The sequence below is a fragment of the Scardinius erythrophthalmus genome (assembly GCF_964197995.2).
Source record: "Scardinius erythrophthalmus genome assembly, chromosome: 1".
NCBI lineage: Eukaryota > Metazoa > Chordata > Actinopteri > Cypriniformes > Leuciscidae > Scardinius > Scardinius erythrophthalmus.
Genome location: NC_138221.1, coordinates 18,526,200 through 18,547,333, shown reverse-complemented (window position 1 = coordinate 18,547,333; position 21,134 = coordinate 18,526,200). Strand labels below are relative to the sequence as shown.

The 21,134-nt window shown below is 40.3% G+C and overlaps 1 protein-coding gene across 7 annotated transcripts; it reads left to right on the top strand.

Moving 5' to 3' along the window:
- Positions 1-1,215: 1,215 nt before the first annotated feature.
- Positions 1,216-19,032, top strand: LOC308699548 (uncharacterized protein). Of its 7 annotated transcripts, XM_081380417.1 has the most exons (5): positions 1,216-1,305; positions 2,212-2,387; positions 8,895-9,974; positions 14,522-15,996; positions 18,426-19,032. In XM_081380417.1, exons 3-5 carry the CDS (start codon positions 9,917-9,919, stop codon positions 18,429-18,431), a joined length of 1,539 nt encoding a protein of 512 aa, XP_081236543.1. In that variant the 5' UTR covers positions 1,216-1,305; positions 2,212-2,387; positions 8,895-9,916; the 3' UTR covers positions 18,432-19,032. The 7 variants fall into 7 exon arrangements, with proteins under 7 accessions (XP_081236543.1, XP_081236544.1, XP_081236548.1 ...); XM_081380418.1 differs by lacking the exon at positions 2,212-2,387 and having other exon boundaries at positions 8,895-9,959; XM_081380422.1 differs by lacking the exon at positions 8,895-9,974.
- Positions 19,033-21,134: the final 2,102 nt, after the last annotated feature.

Genomic DNA, 21,134 nt, shown 5'->3' with positions numbered 1-21,134 from the left:
CCACTACCGGAAGCCTATAAAGGGATAGTTCACCCACAAAAAAAATCTCATTATTTACGCGCTCTAATGTTGTTCCAAACCTGTATTAATTTCCTTCTAATATTTTCTAATATTAATATTTTGAAGAATGTGGCTATCCAAACAGTAGCTGGTCCCCATTGACTTCCATAGGAGAAAAATATACTATGGTAGTCATAGACACTAACTCTGTTTGGTTACCCACATCCTTTCAAATAAATTTTATTTTCAACAGAAGAAAGAAACTTATTCGAGTTTTAAATAACCAGAGAGAGTAAATTATGATAATTAGAATTTTAAGGAGAACGATTCCTTTAATGTTAATAAAACAACAAAATGCAAAGAGAAAATCACTCACTGCTCTTGACTGATAACTTTAATAGTAGCTTTAATAAGTATCAATGTACAGTGAAGTCTGTTTTATTTTCATATTTGTTTATTTAAATACTTTCTTCAATGCTACTGTTAAATACGCCTACTGTAGCTGAAAACATAAAGCACTGTTTATTTAATTTGTATATTAAGTTGTGTATGTGTAATGTGTATCTTTGATCTTAATATTTAATAACAAAGAAAATAATGACAAATATTTTTTTCTTCGCCCCTGTCTGCCATTCTTTTTTATTTTATATTTTGTTACCTGAGGCTTTATTTTTTAAATATGGACATTAGTTTAGCTGTAATGCTCAGTCACAAAATAGTAAAACCAACATAAAAAAGAATCGTGATAAAATCGTGATTTTCCTGAAAATAAATCGTGATATTATATTGTTGCCATATCGCCCACCCCTAGATGTAGTTTATAGATCGAAATATCTTCAAAAGAATCGCCCAGTGAAATAGAATCAAACGGAATAACAGAGAAAAGTGTCACATTCCAGCTCAGATGACGGCTTCAGCCAGCCGCAAACATAATCTATAACACCTTTTAGCTTTGGATGTTACCTTTCAAAGGAGACCATTTTCACATTTCTGAGAGCTTTCGTTGGTAAGAAATAACTTTTCGAATGAACTGAGAGGAAACGCGCTCTGTGCACATTTACACAATCTCTAAGCCATCTTTACAGCGCGCGAGCCTTTACTAAGGACAATCCTTTAGGATACAGATCTAACCGGAACTAAGCTCGCGTCACACATCAGACGGACCTCTCATAGGCGAAAATATTGACCGCATGAGGTCAAGAATCTGGAAGCGCCGATCACTTCCGGGTAAAAGCGCGAGATTTCTGTTGACAGAAGCCGCCGCGAGTTTGCGTGTGTTATTTCAGAGGTGGGAGTAAGTCACAAGTAAGTCTCAAGTCTTAACCTTCAAGTCTAAGTCAATTTTGTGAAAAGCAAGTCGTCACTGCTTTTGAAAGCAATTCAAGTCGAGTCGTAGCTTGGGTTAAGCAAGTCATACAAATGTGTGACGATTTAACTGAATTCATATATTAAAATAAGTTAAAACTGTAGTAGTTACGGACTATGGGATTTTTATTTGCAACAAAATATTGCAATATGCATTTCTACTCAAAAGGACTCCACATACAGTGGAGTTGTTAATACAATACAAATCTAAAAATAAATAAAATGTAAAACTACATAGCCTAAAATGTAACTGAAATTATGCCAACATAATAGCATGCAAAATATTGAAACAGCTGCTGTACCTAAATATGCCTCAAACATTGCAGAAGTTAAAACGTATTAATCAATGCAAGTATAATGGTTTCTATGCCACCAAATGGCATTCTTCAAACAAGCACCCCCTTTATGGAACATGAAAATATACAGGTGCTGGTCATAAAATTAGAATATCATAAAAAAGTTGATTTATTTCAAGAATTCAGCTTAACAGGTGAAACTAATGTATTTTATAGACTCATTACATGCAAAGTGAGATATTGCAAGCCTTTATTTGTTATAATTTTCATGATTATGGCTTACAGCTTATGAAACCCACAAAATCAAAATAGAATATTACATGAAATCACACAGTAATTACACAGTGATTCAATGGTCACTGAACCAGGTTTTGGTTCTTTTGGTGGCAGTGTGGGCCGGTGCAAATCCTGCTGGAAAAAGAAGGAAGCATGAAGTGCTCTGAAAATGTCCTGGTAGACGGCTGCGTTGACTCTGGATTTAATAAAGCACAGTGGACCAAAGTCCTCTTTTCTGATGATAGCAAATTTTGCATCTCATTTGGAAACCAAGGTCCCAGAGTCTGGAGGAAGAATGGAGAGGCACACAATCCAAGATGCTTGAAGTCCAGTGTGAAGTTTCCACAGTCTGTGTTGGTTTGGGGAGCCATGTCATCGGTTGGTGTTGGTCCACTGTGCTGTCCACTCAACACAGCCGTCTATGGAGATGCTGACTTCATTTTCCAGCAGGTTTTGCACCTACCCACACTGCCAAAAGAACCAAAACCTGGTTCAATGACCATGGTATCACCATTGGTCCATTGAAATATCTCACTTTGGGGGGGCAAGAATTATTTTATTTTTTTTTGTTAATAACCCCTTAACACTAGAAGTGCCAGAATTCCATAACTACTAGAACTGCCGCAAGCAGTCATTTTGACCGCTATATTCCAAACTCTATATCTTTAATGATAAATACCCAATTGAGAGATTAATGCATTTATTGTGTTAATATGTCTTTAAAAAACAAAACAACACCAAACTGTACATTTAAACAAGTTTAATTATACATTTATAAATAAATAATATCCGTAGATGTCCTGAACAAAATGACGGAGTAGCCCATATTTGTTTACACAGTTCGATCGCGTCCGCGTCCGCACCTGCCGACACACACACACACACCAACCATATTCCAGTAGCCTATTGCATCTTGACATTGCAGCCTGTTCATTATAGCCACAATAAAATATAATAATGAAATAGTCAACCTAACATATAAAAATTCCACTGCTCTGTTTGTAGCCTATAGTAGGCTATACCTACAATTCGTACCATTTTGCGGATGTGAAGAGGATGATTTTTTCCGTCGATATTGGATCGTGAGTGAAGTACAAAGCCTATAATAAAGAAATAGTTTAAAATCCAAATACATCGCAAATGTTGAAACATTTTGATTCTAATTAGAGAGTTACGTGAGCCTATAACGCCGCTTACTTTCACTTTCGCTTATAACGCATTTCATTTTGGCTTGTTTATAGTTATTTTTTTCATTCTTGTTCTGTTCTGAATATCATTTGATTTAAATGATTTGTTGTTGAATATGTTTAGTGTATTTTTAACCACATTTTATTGTTGTGTATATTGGTTTAGCCTATAATAATACCGCGAAATTCCGTGCGGTCAATATGACCGTCTATGGCCGAAATAGGTAAATATGTTCATTTATTTTTTTGCCTTATGTGTAATTTATATGAAAAACATTTTAAATGAAAATACAGACACTTTTAGGAAAAGTCAGGTACCAGCAGCATTGTATTTATTTTTTCAACAAAGTTATTGCAGATATAAAATTCAAAACGGTCAAAATGACCGCCATGGCCGTTCTAGTGTTAAACCATGACTTCTGGCAAGTTTTGTGGCATCTTCTGGCATTTTTTTTTTCTGTAACACTTTCGCACTTAGATACATCATCATGTAACCAGTACTTTCATTTATTTTATCCTGTAGACATTTTGAACATTAAAATCTAAATGGAACTTTTCATTAGTTTAAAAGGTGACTAGCTTGCATAGCCTATTTTACTTCACTAACCTCCAGGGATGTGCAAAGAGTTCATCAGGGGCAGGGGCTCAAATGTAAGAAAGACAATTTGCTGTAATTTAAAGCATTTCCCCCAAACTTGTAATCATCAATATTTAAATATAGAATCACTAATTAAATTAAACACACAAAAAAGGGCGAAAAAAGAAAAATGTCCACACAAATTGGACAGAAAATAGCCTTATATTAAAATATAAAACATCGATATATTATTCTTCATTCAGTTCTATGCAACATACTCAGATTTAACAGATTTATTTTTTGACTAATTATCAAAATAAAGTATAGTCATACAAAGCTCTTATTACCAGAGCATGTGATCAGAGCAGGTAATTTTACCATTGTTGCCCAGCATTGCTATACCAGCTCAGCAAACAGAAGTCTACTACTGAGAAATTTCACGTTATTTGAGCGGACTTTGCTTTTCCAGTGTGTGATCGGTAGCCTACATGATTGGAGCGTTTGGGCCGTTAAGGAGCAGAACGCGCAGCGCAAAGACGGAGCGGAACATTGAGCAGAGAGCGCAGTACGCCGACACACACTCACACACACATGGAACGGAGAGCGCGGCGCAAACACGGAGCGGAAAAGACCCACACGTGAAGTTACGAAACAAGCTGCGCGAGAATGAAACCTGATCGCCGAACACGGAAGGGCGGGACGGCATATTTTCCATAGACAGTAAAAAATGGACACAGCGACCCCATGGACTTAAACGGAGAAAAGTTCGTACCGCATTCTCCTTTCCACAAACGCTTGCTCACTCTCCCGTGGCGTCTGTCGTTGTGTCTGTCGCCACGTCGCTTCTATTATGAGTGCGCTTTCCGCGCGCCCACATTTGAAATATTTGCATGTGAACGGCCCCTTATGACAACGTGTGTAAGTGAATGTCGAGATATTACTGATCATGTGAAGATTTTGCAGCGGCGCTGAAAATCCAGCGGTGGCGCTGCGCCGCTGCTTAATACATTGTAGGGGAAACACTGATATTTTCTTTAGCCTTTTTGCCTTTGATTTATTTATGTATTATGAAGTAGCTCCCCCTCTTTGTTGTTGTTTTCTTCTTGGTTAATACTTTTTTGTATATTGACAACATTTGTATACGCATACATATTTTCTTTCCCCTACGAGAGTTTTGTAAGGTTTTTTTTTTTTTTTCTAAAAATAAATAAATTCACTAACGCGCCAGTTCAAGTTCAACTTTATTGAGATCCCTTGCGGGTAATTTGTATGCAGCGTAGTAGAAATATAACATAGACAACAATATAAAACAGAATAAATAAGAACACACAACAGTAGGCTACACATTATTCATTTAAAATACTAATATTTACCATTTTGAGTATTTAACAATCTGATTGCACCAGGGACAAATTAATATTTGTATCAATTGCTTTTCATCTTTTAGTCTAGCGAGAGCAGAATAGAGAACTTTGAGTGCAAAAAAACGTCATTAACTTACCTAAGAGCATGATTAAGGACATAACGGTTGAATATAACTGACAGACTTCTTTTTGGTATTCACACCAAAACGCAGTTTATTGTCAATAATAGTCCTAAATATTTATAACTTTCCACACACTCCACCTTCTCACCTTTAATGAACGTATACTGGGAAGAATGAGTTTCAGTTCTGAAATCAATAGTCATATCTTTGGTCGATACATTCAGCTGCAGACAATTAAGCATCACCACGCCATTTTACAAAGTCATCAACAACTGGACCATGACAAGTTAATTTTTTTTCAAAGTTGTAAAGACTCTCTGATCCATTTTCTCTTGCCCGGGTATGTTTTTCTGATATGTTGACGCTTGACAGGAACTCCGCTTCCACAACGATTACGTATTTCCGGTTATTGTGAAAAAGGTCTATTGCACTTCACATTCACCCATTCATTCACTCTGTCTCATTCATACACCGACGGCGGTGTCAGCCATGCAAGGCGCCATGCAGCTGGGGTTAGGTGTCTTGCTCATGGACACCTCGACACTTGGTCAGGTGGAACTGGGGAATGAACCACCAACCTTCCGGTTTGTAGACAACCTATATGAACCACTGATCCACTGCTGCCCAGGGAAGGCTTTTTCCCAGCGAAGCTGGCCCACTGAATGGTGGTTGCCTTCATCTTGGTGTTCAATTCCGAGATGCACGTGTCCGCTTACGTGGTGAGCTCCTCTGAAGTGAGTGTGTGCTCCCGCCTAGGCATTGACACAATGTGCTTTGCTGACAGATATTCTAGAGTTGGGGGCTGGGCGACACACATGTTCGAACCGTTGCTCCCTTCTCTTGAAGCCAGTTGCACTTGAGCCCGGTTCAAAGTGTCGGCTTGCTGCGCCATTCCCCTCCTATGGACTGGATAAGTGCGCAATTCTTTCTCCAGTAAAGTTCCCTCTTAAACTGAACTGTCGAGTTCCTCCACACCCTCCGGCGATGGATGCGGCAGAGTGTCCGAAGCCAGGCCTACCACTCGTATGCACTTGTGGAACTTGTGCTAGGCTTGCTAGGCTGGGTCCATATGTTGAGATCCCCACGGTGATCCCATATGTGTATACTTTCTCTTCCCTTGGCAGAGTTTCTGCCGTCACTGTCTGGTGAGTAGGCTGCCCCCGGTTAAAGGCTGGAGCCTCCCCAGTGACATTCCTATGTTTTACTGCCCGTCAATTCGCCCATTCCATATGTGTATTCTCCACATGTTATCTCCCTGTGAGCAGGATGTGGCTTCCGCAGCGTGCCTTCCTTCCATGTACAGGGAACGCTTTCCCAGTGGTCCTGTAGGAACAGCAGTGACTTCCCTGGACTAAGCCCTGTCCTTTATCTGCCTTAAATCATGGGGGGATCAGGAGGCTTCTGTCTAGGCACTGGAAGGTGGCAGCACTAGTGGCGCTTTCAAATAGATCCCCATTCAGTCGACGTCGACTACGTCTGACGTTCTCGACTGAAAGGGAATGTCCTGTTTGCGTATGCAACCCACCGTTCCTGAAGGAGGGAAAGGAGTACGTAGTCCCCTCGCCACTACTGCTGGACCACTGCTGACTTGGGGGCCACTCAGCTCCTCAGCTAAAAAGCAACTGGTCTAGATTACCCTTGTGCATGTCCATGAGTGTCTTGGCCTGGTAGACCCGCAACAACGCCATGGCATGCAAAGAGGAAGCGGCTTGCTTTGTAAGCTCTGACCGTCAAGCCTGATGCAAGCTCACAGGTCTGTGAGGAGAGACAAGGATCCCCCGTCCAAGATGCAGTGGCAGTTGGACACAGGTCGCAACGGACCGCTCCACTGGAGGGATAGCCTCATAACCCTTCACCGCTCCTCCATCAGTGGTAGCGAGGGGGCAAGAGCCACTCAGGTCGTTTTTCGGCCGCAAAAGGTGCCGTGCATGAGCTAGTTAGTTCTCCATGCACTTTGGGAAAGAAGGGTACTAGGGCGGTGGGCTGAGAACCAGCACGGCCCACCCCGATATACCAATCATCCAACCGAGACTGTGCAGGACACGGTGGGGTGTTCCACTCGAGCCCGACAGCCTCGGCGGCCCGTTTCCGCATAGCTGACAATTCTGGATCCGGCTCAGGCAACTTTACATTCCCAGAGGGAGATAACGCAGTCTAGTCGTCATCTCCAGAGGCCAGCTCACCCTCCAATGCTGCAATCGACATCCTGTCCTCTAGGGGAGCCCCGGTGAAACGGTCGGCCCACCCATTACAGATGGACCAGCACGCTCCTTGGGGGACTCCACCGGCTATGGTGGAAGGGAGGAGTGAGGAGCCCACAGGGAATGGTTAACGGTCGAGACATCAAACACTATCTTCCTATCACCCATCCCACAAGGCACCCGAGGGCAGGGCGTGGTAATGGGGACTAGCGCTTCGCTGACAAACGCAAGTCTCGATATCAACATAGCAACAGTCATATTACCGCAATCGGAACATTAACTGTCCACAAAAGCTGCTTCAGCGTGCTTTAAGCCCAAACACATGATGCAACCATTTTGACAAAACCAGACAGAGACAGGGAACGACCGCATCCAGAAACGCACGGGCGGAATAACATCTTGAAAAAGACGTAAAGGCACCTGTGTTGCTCTTTCAAGTGAAAAACTCTCACCAGTGCCGGAGCACACAGGGGAATGACCGCGGCAACACTGATACAGGGATGGTGCAGCCCGTATCAGTGAAGCACTCACTTTCTCGCCCTCAACCGACCGTCAGACAAACAAACAGAAATTTGGGTGCTGTGAGAACAGCAGTTGAGAGCTCGAAAGCACGCTCACCGCTGCACTCGCACTGTAAACACCAAGAGAGACTTCCAGAAGAAGTGCCGACACACTCGCTCGTTGTATAACACTCTTCAGAAGAGCCGAACATGAAGCTTGGCTCCGAAGCGAAAGGCAACTGGTGTGTGCATCTACTTCTGTATTTATACCCGCGCCACTCAATCTGCGCAACATATTATCCCATAATTGTCGCGCCCATGCATTTTATACTGCCCACGAACCTGTCAGTATTTGCATGCTTCGCGTCAATTGGCTTGCTGTCCCCAGCTGGCGTTAGCCCATAAGATTTCAGCGAAAGTGGAGAAGGGAGGAGTTCCCATATACGTCATGCTGACGTAATGTTGAAGTTACCGCCTCAAAAGGGAACCCATTATCGGTCGATCTCTACAAGTCATATCACTTCTTGGCTGTCACAATTTTAAGAAATGCTCTATTTTTTAGTATCAGGGTTGAGTGAAACATGTAGGACACAGATAATTCTCAAACATAATTCATTTAAAACTAGTTAAAGCCACGGTCAATCTAGACTTTCAGCATGTGAAATTTCTACTGACACTGTTGTGATATGTCACACTCTGTCTTTTAACAAAGATAAATTCAATGTATAAAAAATAATAATACATCCAAAATATAATAATATACAATCTGCTCCACTGGACTGCAAAAAGTTTGTGTTCTTGTAATTCAACTAAGAGGCCACAGTGTGACGTTTCTGTGGCAAGCAGAGCTGGAATTGAATTCGCCAAACTGGAACACAAGGAAACTTGCTTTAACTTTATTTTTTTTAAAGCAAAATGGATATTTTATAGAAGTTGTATACTTTTATGTCCTTTCACTTATTTTTTTTTTCTTTTTGTATCAATTGGATGATTTCTTTTCTTTCAGTTCAGACCTGATGGAAGTGAAGGAGGAGAGTGAAGAACTGAGTGAAGTGAAGGAGGAAAGAGAAGAACTGAGTGAAGTGAAGAAGGAGAGTGAAGAACTGAGTGAAGTGAAGGAGGAGAGTGAAGAACTGAGTGAAGTGAAGGAGGAAAGAGAACTTAGTGAAGTGAAGAAGGAGAGTGAAGAACTGAGTGAAGTGGAGGAACATCATGTAAAACCTGGAGGAAAACCTTTGAGTCGCTCAAAAACGAAAAAAAAAAATTTAAAGAAAAGAGCCAAGAAATCTTTCACCTGCACTCAGTGTGGAAGGAGTTTCAAAAACACACGTGATCTTGAGCGTCACATGAGAGTTCATACTGGAGAGAAGCCGTTCTCATGTGATCAGTGTGGGAAGAGATTCTCAATCAAACAACATATTAAGAGTCACATGAGGATCCACACCGGAGAGAGACCGTTCACATGTGATCAGTGCGGGTCGAGCTTCACACAAAAACAACATCTTGATGTTCACGCGAGGATCCACACTGGAGAAAAGCCGCATGCATGCAATCAGTGCGGAAAGAGTTTCACACAATCATCATACCTTAATATTCACATGAGGATCCACACCGGAGAGAAGCCGTTCACATGTGATCAATGCGGCAAAACATTTCTTAGTGCATCAACCCTGAAAAAACACCTGATGGTTCATACGAATGAGAAGCCACATTCATGTTCTGTGTGTGGAAAGAGTTTTTCACTGCAGCTATATTTACATAAACATCAGAAAATTCACACTGTTGTAAGAGAGTACATGTGCTTTGAGTGTGAGAAGACTTTTACTTCAGCGGACAGTTTAAAGCAGCACCAGATTATTCACACTGGAGAAAAACCTTACAAGTGTTCACACTGTGACAAGAGATTCAGTCTGTCAGGACATCTGAAAACACATGAGAGGATCCATAGCAGAGAAAAGCCGCACACGTGTGATCATTGTGGAACGAGTTTCTCTTTTAAAAGTGAACTGAAGCGACACATGAAGATCCATGCAGTGGAGAAACCACATCACCGTGATCCATGTGGAGAGAGGTCTCTGCTGTGCAAGTTAGTTCCCTAACATCAATGATGTGCAACAGGACATTTAGGTGTTTGCTTGCTATCTGCTTCACTTTTTTTTTTACATTATTATTATTAGATATGGGCCCTATCATACACCTGGAGCAATGCAGCCAGGCGTGACAGTGTTTTTTGCTAGTTTTAGCCTGACACAGTTTTCATTTTCACGTCACGTTGTTAAAATAGCAAATGCATTTGCTGTACATCTGTACATGTATATCTGTACATAGGCTGCTGGTCAGAGAACGAGGTGTGTTCAGGCGCAATTTTGGAGTGTTGCTATTTTGAGGAAACTGACGTAGACTGAGCCATTGACCAAGTGAAACCTGGTCTAGGTCAATGGTGCAAATTTTTTTTTTGTTAATTAAAGAGTGAGTTAGTAATGTGCGCCTATAGGCGGGTCCACAACGCGTATACACTCTGCTTATTACACACACTCTGCTTATTACACACACTCTGCTAACATGCTCTTTAACCTCGTGCATAAGCAGATCCATTTCCTCGCTAGAGAAGCGTTCAGTCATTCCTTTTGCAAATTCCGTCATGTAAATAGCGAACTGGCTTTCAAAGGGAAATGGAAGATGAGACTCTGAATGTTTTTTTTTGCACGTTATGCCCATTACTCACATATACAAATAAATCTTACCACATTACTCCTATCCTATGCAGACTCCATTGGCTATCCGTTCGCTTTCATATTCAATACAAGATGCTCACATTCAAAGCACTCATGGTCATCTCCTTGGATTCCTGAATCCTTGCTGAGTCCAAAGATACCAAGATACCTTACGATTTGTGTAAAGTTGTGATTTAGCGCTTAAAAAACATTTGCCAATATCTTCGAAACCGCTAAACCGATTTAGACGAAACCACAGTAGGAAGTTCGTAAACATAGGTCGTTGGCTATGCGCTAATGCCCAAATGTCAAAATATTAATTGTAAGTGGCAAGAAAATGCAAACAGAGTCAGGTGTGGGTAATTTTTTATGTATTTATACATATAAATGTCCATAACTCCCAAACGAAATAACGAAGATAGTTTCACCAAATTAGACACACATGTAGGGTTGGGTATTGAGAACCGGTTCCATTTTAGAACCGATAACAAATTTACAAATTTCCGATTCGATAAGACGCACACATTTCTATTCCGCTTATCGATTCCTGACTTTGGGGCTGTTCACATATTTTTTTGCGCGTGCAAATTAGTTATTTCAAATGCAGGCGCACGTTCATAATAGAAGCAACGTGGTCGCGACCAGCTTGTTTTTCCATGCGCGCCTATGCCTCGGCGAGATGAAAACATCTCAACTTTTCAGAATGCCACAAGCGGTGCACAGGTCATGTGACAAAAAACAAGCGACTTTTCCGTAACAACATCGAAAGCTCGGCCGAACAGCTGATCATAGCTGAACAGGGCGAGTTTTTATTTCTCATCTCCATGAATATATCTAGTAGCAAAGCTAATGCAAGGGCTAGAAATCAATTAATACTTTGCTGATACTTCCTCGTCGTCATCATGGAGAGCGCAGTTAATGGTTGCATAGCAACGACAGAAGCCACGGGAGCGCAAGTGCTTTGGACAACGGCAAAGCTGCGCTTTCCACACGTTTTAAGACGCAATATGTGAACAGCCCCTAATTCAGGATAAACTGAGAATCTATTTGGTTTAAAATCGTTTTTGTTTTGTTTAAAATGGTGATCACGATTAATACATCAGAATAACACAGAATAACATGTTCCAGTCTATTTAAAAAAAAAAAAATACTCATTTGAATCATTAATTCAAACATTTTTAAAATTAATTAATTCAGTGTCTCATTCATTAATACTTGCTGATTTAATGAATGATTCACCATTTTTTTAATGAATCTCTCAAGTCTTCTTGATTCAATGAAAAAAATTGTAACAATGGATTTTTGCCACCCACTGGAATAATGTAATCAACACCTTTATTTAAAGAGACTCCTTTCACTTTAGCCATTTTATTGGTTATTGCTTAAAATTGGCAAGAATAAAAGTTAGAAATATTTATTCATGTGTTTGCCCTTTTTTTCCCTCTCTAAAAATATTGGAATAAAAAAAGATAGTGGGATTGTGCCACTTATTGGCGCTATAATAGAACAAAACTTCCTGTTGTCGAATGCGCATGCGTCGCGTCTGAACGCGTTGTTGTCTTTGGAGCTCTATCGATTTGATTTATAATTCTTGATTTTACTCTTTAAACTTACTTACAACAAACATTTTCTACTTTTCCTCACTGAGAAGCACTACTGCTCAAACCTCATAGTTACAACGCGGACTGTTGAGCAGACGTGTCTCAAGCCTGTTAGTGATTCAACGCTGGATACTCTTATAGGTTACTCCCGGGGATCACGGCTGAATGCGTCTTCTCAACACTCACTTACAAACATTTTTCACCTATCGTGCGTCTACTCTACACCCGTACCACTAAAAAGACGGATTATATCTAAGACGTTTGTCAGAAAGTAGTAGCCTATTAATTGATAGCATCACTGGTAGTGTCGTTGCTAACTTACTGTCCATCTGTTAAAATGGCGAATATATCAGATGTATGTAGTCTACCTTTTGGTGCAGGTGAGGACACATTTGAGCTGCACGCGGTACAGTCTGAGCTGGAAGCTGTTGAGAAACAGATCCACGACCTTTTAGTGAGACAGGCCGAGCTGAGAGACCGGCGTTTGGCTCTTGAAACATCACGCGCCGATGCTCACAAATCAGAGATTAATGTTACTAACCCGCTGACTCCGACCTCGTCTACACCGTGCGTTACTCGGCATCGGTCCCGAGCGCCAAGGTCGCGATCAGCCATGGTCTCGTTCACTCCGGCTCCAACACGCCACCACGAAGCCTGGATATTTCCGCAGCGGAAGACGCGAGTCAGGTCTAGACCAAGACCCTCTCCGACCCTCCCGGTTTTCGAGTTATTCACACAAAATCGCTTCTCCGCTCTTCGCGAAACAGAACACGATGCTGTGATCATCGGTGATTCCATTGTTCGGCACGTCCATGCTACATCAGGTAAAAATAAGGTGCACAGTCACTGCTTTCCTGGTGCTCGTGTTTCTGAAATCGCTGCTCGCGTTCCCGAGATTCTGAACGATAACGAGCGTGTCGGAACTTTGGTATTGCACGCGGGAGTGAACGACATCAGGCTGCGCCAGACGGAAGTTCTGAAGAAAGACTTCAGGAATCTGATCGATACGGTACGCAGCACATCGCCTGATATAACGATCATTGTGTCAGGACCGCTTCCCACGTACCGTCTAGGACATGACAAGTTTAGTAGATTATTTGCGCTAAATGAATGGTTAACGTCATGGTGCAATGAGCAGAAACTGCTCTTTGTAAATAATTGGAATATGTTTTGGGAGCGTCCTAGGCTTTACCATGCTGATGGCTTACACCCAAACAGATTCGGATCGTATCTTCTGTCAGATAACATCTCCAAAATGTTAAATACCTTTTGACTAGTAACCAAAAGTCCAAATCATAGTCTCTACTGCACCAAATTAACTGATATAAATACTAGTGTAGAACATTGCATAGAAACTGTGTCTATTCCTCTTTTAGTGCGATCAAATAATAAATCTACTGCAGGATCTAGGAAAAATCTAATTGTTATTAAAACAGAAAATGTTGCTATTAGTAAACAAAAACAATTTCTAAAGCTAGGTCTTTTAAACATTAGATCACTCACACCTAAGGCAGTTATTGTAAACATTAGATCACTCACACCTAAGGCAGTTATTGTAAATGAAATAGTCACAGATAATAGCATCGATGTATTTTGCCTTACTGAAACCTGGCTTAAACCAAATGATTATTTCGGTCTAAATGAGTCTACTCCATCAGGATACTCCTATAAGCACGAGCCCCGTCTGATTGGTCGTGGCGGCGGTATTGCAACTATCTATAGAGATATTCTCAATGTTACTCAGAAAACGGGTTATAAGTTTATTTAGCATTTGCAATAGCTCTGTTGAATCGATTAATCAAATTAAGTATCCCCAACTGAGCAAGCCAAAGGCAACAGTGGCAAGGAACCGAAAAACTCCATCAGGTGACCTAATGGAGAAAAAAAAACCTTGGGAGAACCCGGGCTCAGTCGGGGGCCAGTTCTCCTCTGGCGTTTATGAAGTAGAGACCGGATTTAACTGTAAGATTAAAATATTATATGAATGCCTGGCTGAAGAGATGCGTCTTTAATCTAGTTTTAAACTGGGAGAGCGAGTCTGAGCAACGAACAGTATCAGGAAGGCTATTCCAGAGTTTTGGAGCTAAATGTGAAAATGACGTGACGTGAAGACGTGAAGCTCACCGAGTGGTCAGGGGTGTTCACTGATATGCTCCCACAAAAATCGCTGCAAAGGATGCTTTCCAACAGGTTTTATCATAGTTTTTGTCAAACACAGACAAAAAAAACTTGGACAAAAACTATGATAAAACCTGTTGGAAAGCATCTTCATTTTTTTTTCCTTTGTATTATTTTGATGATTTTTTCTTTGATTTTAGACCTGATGGAAGTGGAGGAGGAGAGTGAAGAACTGAGTGAAGTGAAGGAGGAGAGTAAAGAACTGAGTGAAGTGAAGGAGAGTGAAGAACTGAGTGAAGTGGAGGAGGAGAGTGAAGAACTGAGTGAAGTGAAGAAGGAGAGAGAAGAACTGAGTGAAGTGATGGAGGAGAGTGAAGAACTGAGTGAAGTGAAGAAGGAGAGTGAAGAACTGAGTGAAGTGGAGGAGGAGAGTGAAGTGAAGGAGGAGAGTGAAGAACTGAGTGAAGTGAAGGAGGAGAGTGAAGAACTGAGTGAAGTGGAGGAGGAGAGTGAAGAACTGAGTGAAGTGGAGGAGGAGAGTGAAGAACTGAGTGAAGTGAAGGAGGAGAGTGAAGAACTGAGTGAAGTGGAGGAGGAGAGTAAAGAACTGAGTGAAGTGGAGGAGGAGAGTGAAGAACTGAGTGAAGTGGAGGAGGAGAGTGAAGAACTGAGTGAAGTGAAGGAGGAGAGTGAAGAACTGAGTGAAGTGAAGGAGGAGAGTGAAGAACTGAGTGAAGTGAAGGAGGAACATCATGTCAAACCTGGAAAAAAACCTTTGAGTCGCTCAAAGACTCAAGAGACATTTTTAAAGAAAAGAAGAGCCAAGAAATCTAAAACCTGCACTCAGTGTGGAAAGAGTTTCACAACCAAACAAAGTCTTGAGCATCACATGAGGATCCACACCGGAGAGAGACCGTTCACATGTGATCAATGCGGGACGAGCTTCACACAAAAAAAACATCTTAATGTTCACAAAAGGATCCACACTGGAGAAAAGCCGTACGCATGCGATCAATGCGGGAAGAGTTTCACACAATCATCATACGTTAAGATTCACATGAGGTTCCATACCGGAGAGAAGCCATTCACATGTGATCAGTGTGGAAAAATGTTTCATAGTGGATCAAACCTGAAGAAACACCTGACAGTTCATATGAAGGAGAAGCCACATTCATGTTCTGTGTGTGGAAAGAGTTTTTCACTGCAGCTATATTTACAAAGACATCAGAAAACTCATACTGGTGTGAGAGAGTATGTGTGCTTTGCGTGTGAGAAGACTTTTATTACAGCTCAATCTTTAAAACAGCACCAGATGAACCACACTGGAGAGAAACCTTACAAGTGTTCACACTGTGACAAGAGATTCAATAAGTCATCAAATCTGAAAAACCATGAGATGATCCACACTGGAGAGAAACCTTACAAGTGTTCACACTGTGACAAGAGATTCAATCTGTCATCAAATCTGAAATCACATGAGTGGATCCACAGCAGAGAAAAGCCGCACACGTGTGATCAGTGTGGAGAGAGTTTCTATTTTAAAAGTGACCTGAAGATACACATGTGGATCCATACAATGGAGAAACCGGATCACCATGATCCATGTGGAGAGAGGTTCCTTCAGTTATCTTCAGTGACTCACTCAAATGGAAAACAATCACAGTCTGAGATCACAGTAAGTAGTTCATCTTTATGTGCTGAGCAATAAAGTCTCTCCTGTGTAAGTTAGTTTCCTAAACAGCCATGATGAGCAACAGGACATCTTGGTGGTTGCTTGCTATCTGTTTAAATTTTTTCACATTTTGAGATATTGAGTTATAATTATAAGAAAGTATCTCATCATTATGTAAAATTTTCATTATGAGTAAGTATCTCATTATTATGAGACCGTTTCTCATTATGAGATGTTAAGAAACATATTTTCTTAGATTGTCCTGGTCTTAACATAAGTAGAATGTTTTTTTATGAAGTTACTTCAGTCAAAGACATTTTTAATGAGATTATACCTGAAAAGGTTTTGGATTTTTTTTTCATATGTTAACTTGAAAAAATATATTGTATAATATGACTTGTTGATTATCTTTGTTCTGTTTTTATTGTATTTACAGTGAGGAAAATAAGTATTTGAACACCCTGCTATTTTGCAAGTTCTCCCACTTAGAAATCATGGAGGGGTCTGAAATTGTCATCGTAGGTGCATGTCCACTGTGAGAGACAGAATCAAAAAAAAAATCGAGAAATCACAATGTATGATTTTTTAACTATTTATTTGTATGATACAGCTGCAAATAAGTATTTGAACACCTGAGAAAATCAATGTTAATATTTGGTACAGTAGCCTTTGTTTGCAATTACAGAGGTCAAACGTTTCCTGTAGTTTTTCACCAGGTTTGCACACACTGCAGGAGGGATTTTGGCCCACTCCTCCACACAGATCTTCTCTAGATCAGTCAGGTTTCTGGGCTGTCGCTGAGAAACACGGAGTTTGAGCTCCCTCCAAAGATTCTCTATTGGGTTTAGGTCTGGAGACTGGCTAGGCCACGCCAGAACCTTGATATGCTTCTTACAGAGCCACTCCTTGGTTATTCTGGCTGTGTGCTTCGGGTCATTGTCATGTTGGAAGACCCAGCCTCGACCCATCTTCAATGCTCTAACTGAGGGAAGGAGGTTGTTCCCCAAAATCTCGCAATACATGGCCCCGGTCATCCTCTCCTTAATACAGTGCAGTCGCCCTGTCCCATGTGCAGAAAAACACCCCCAAAGCATGATGCTACCACCCCCATGCTTCACAGTAGGGATGGTGTTCTTGGGATGGTACTCATCATTCTTCCTCCTCCAAACACGTTTAGTGGAATTATGACCAAAAAGTTATATTTTGGTCTCATCTGACCACATGACTTTCTCCCATGACTCCTCTGGATCATCCACATGGTCATTGGCAAACTTAAGACGGGCCTTGACATGTGCTGGTTTAAGCAGGGGAACCTTCCGTGCCATGCATGATTTCAAACCATGACGTCTTAGTGTATTACCAACAGTAACCTTGGAAACGGTGGTCCCAGCTCTTTTCAGGTCATTGACCAGCTCCTCCCGTGTAGTTCTGGGCTGATTTCTCACCTTTCTTAGGATCATTGAGACCCCACGAGGTGAGATCTTGCATGGAGCCCCAGTCCGAGGGAGATTGACAGTCATGTTTAGCTTCTTCCATTTTCTAATGATTGCTCCAACAGTGGACCTTTTTTCACCAAGCTGCTTGGCAATTTCCCCGTAGCCCTTTCCAGCCTTGTGGAGGTGTACAATTTTGTCTCTAGTGTCTTTGGACAGCTCTTTGGTCTTGGCCATGTTAGTAGTTGGATTCTTACTGATTGTATGGGGTGGACAGGTGTCTTTATGCAGCTAACGACCTCAAACAGGTGCATCTAATTTAGGATAATAAATGGAGTGGAGGTGGACATTTTAAAGGCAGACTAACAGGTCTTTGAGGGTCAGAATTCTAGCTGATCGGCAGGTGCTCAAATACTTATTTGCAGCTTTATCATACAAATAAATAGTAAAAAAAATCATATATTGTGATTTCTGGATTTTTTTTTTTTAGATTATGTCTCTCACAGTGGACATGCACCTACGATGACAATTTCAGACCCCTCCATGATTTCCTAGTGGGAGAACTTGCAAAATAGCAGGGTGTCCAAATACTTATTTCCCTCTCTGTATATGATATATGTGTTTTTGTAATTGAATTTTTGCCATGAAGATAGCTCTGATTGCTGACATGGCATTAAATAAAAAAAGATGATGATGAGATGTTAAGTCGTTATTATGAGAAAGCATCTCGTTATTATGCAATGTTCAGTTATTACGAGAACGTTTCTAATTATTATAAGATACTAAGTCATAATTATGACAACATTTCTCATTATTGTGACTTACATATTTAGGTTGCATTTTTTTTTTTTTTTTGATGGTCACTTTAACACATTCTGTTGACTATAAGTAGCGTTGCACCTACATGTCTACTAACTCTCATTAGACCTCATGTGACATTCACTTTTTATTTCACATTTGTCTCTCATTTGAAATCTCATGATTTAATGTTTCTTTTAGACCTGATGGACGGGAACGAGAAAGGAAAAACAGAAGCCAAAAAATAAGTCCCCTGTAAATCTGTCACGGTTTCACATGTAAATCAAGTCTGAAGATTCACATGAGAGTTCACACTGGGAAGAAGTGGCTCAGGCTTTCGCTCTGAAATCACTTCTGCTTCTCTTTATGAAGAAAGACCATTTAACTTCATTGAGCATCAGTCCTGAAGAAACACCTGAAGATTCACACAAAGGAGAAGATTCATTAGTAATATTACAGCAGAAAAGACACAGCGGTGTGTGTTTCAGTGCAGAAGTCCTTTATTACAGAGATGAACTGAAAGACCACCAGAATATTGACACTGGACGAGAGACGTGAATTTTTATTACTATTTTTTTCGTTGTTTTATTTTTTATCAGAACATCTAGTTTCTCTTCCACTTCTCTTCCATGCAAACGCAAGATATACTTTCATGTATCTTTGAAACTGTACTCTTTTCTTCTCTTCTTCTCTTGAGATGCTTTGTGTCAGTTAAGAGAGAGATCTCATTCAATTTCACTTTTACTTAATGTTTGTATTTGCTTCATGTAATGATTGATTAAACTCATTACTCATTTTATCAACAGTGTATTATTGTTCACATTTATTATTTACGAGTCAGAACAATTACTATGAACTTTAAACACCACAGTTTTACAAAATAAACTGAAATGATTACTGTCTCCATCTCACCACACACTCAAAAAAAAATAACTCATTGGACAAACTCAATTTAATTGAGGGCAGGATTTCCATCCAATAAATATGTGTAGCCCCAACTCATAAAAAACTAATTCATGCAATGAAATGTAATTAAGTTGGTCCAACTCAATTTTGACCAAGTTAAATGAGTTGGTCCAACTCAATTATGACCAACTTAAATGAGTTGGTCCAACTCAATTTTGATCAAATAGTTTAGATGAAATGGATACATTTATAAAATTAGTTTTATGCTTCTTAAACTTAAATTAAAACATTTCATTGAAAAATCAATTAGGAAATCCTTCTTTTGTACCCCATAGAGACAAGAGACAAATCTTGATACTGCAATAGTTCAATAGTGCAATAGTTATTTAAAGGGGGGGGGGGGGGGGTGAAAAACTCAGTTTTAGTCAATCTCATGTTAATCTTGAGTACCTATAGAGTAGTATTGCATCCTTCATATCTCCAAAAAGTCTTTAGTTTTATTATATTTATAAAAGAAAGATAGACTGTACCGAGTCTTTCCGGAAAAAATCGAGCGGCTGGAGGCGTGCCGTGTGGGCGGAGCTAAAGAATCACGAGCATACATACAGAACGCGTTTTTGCTTAGAAAAACGTGAGATGGGCAGTGAAATGGGGGAAAAACACAAGGTCTCGAGAGTTTTTTAAAAGTAGAAATGATTTTAACTTGAGCGCAGTGTTTTTAGAACACCATGTCATGCGCGAGTTTTACAACATTTGTGTGTGTTTACTCGTGGTTTATGAGGACATGAATTGGTTTATGGATTATTGTATGTGACTTAGCAGTAGCAAGCGGAACAGTTTTGCACATCAGACTAGTATTTTCATAGAAGAACAATGGAATAGTAGCGCATTTCAATGAAGAAGTGCGCTTTGTGTGAACTAGGTTTATTATGAAATAATTCATTTATTTCAACATATTTTCACACTCTTTGTGTATTGTTGTTTGGAGTGGTTTTACAATAAACAAACAGACACCTACAGTGGCCAGCTAAACAAATGTATTTAAACACACACACACACCATACATCGCATGCTCCATTGATACATTAACTATACGTGATCATGTTGTTTACTTGCTGTGCTTATGTGCCTATAGCTAACAACTCACAGACATTTGTAGCAGTTTTACTCACCGCCTACGGTTCCAACGCACGACCGTGAACCTTTATCATTGTGACTGCTCCATCCTTAAGCATTAGAAGTTAATCCTGGAAGCAGGCTGCTGGTTGTAGCTGCACGGGCTTCACTTTAATTTGGGGGTTATTAGTATTGTGTTATTTTTGATCACTATTTGTAGTGGAGTGTGATTTTCAAATTGTGTTTTCTTTGCCATATGCAGCTATAGCCAGCCTGCCTTTCGAGGGCCTCAGTCCCTACTACAGTGATCTACATTCCTTATCTTTTTTTTCCCGTTTTTTTTTTATTTATTTATTTATTTATTTTTATGAATCAAGACAATTTATTGTGAGTTATTATTTTTGTTTAATTATTTTCTTTAATAAAAATTGCTTGTTTAAACGTGAACTCACGCCTCCTGCCTCTCCTGAGTAAACGGACTTGTGTCCCGTTTATTGAATTATTTCCCCGGTAATTCAGGGTGGCGTAGTCACTATTAGACGAGCCACGTTTTGCTACATGTTCAACAGAACAAAGACATTTATACAGGTTTGGAACAACCCCAGGATCAGTAAATGATGACAGAATTTTCATTTTTGGGTGAACTATCCCTAAAGACAAGAACGACTAACTAGAAATAAACACAAAAAGTGTGCAAGAAAAAGCATGTAAGAGTGTATAAAAAAGAAATGTACTTTTTTTTGTGTGGTGTGTGTGCGTGCATAAGTATGTTAATGACTCAATACATAACAATGTATTCTCAAATAATTCTCATTGTGTTCTCGAAAAAAGTACACATCTCATGCAAACAGTTTGATTTTGAGCTGCTGGATCTTTGCATTGAGCCTA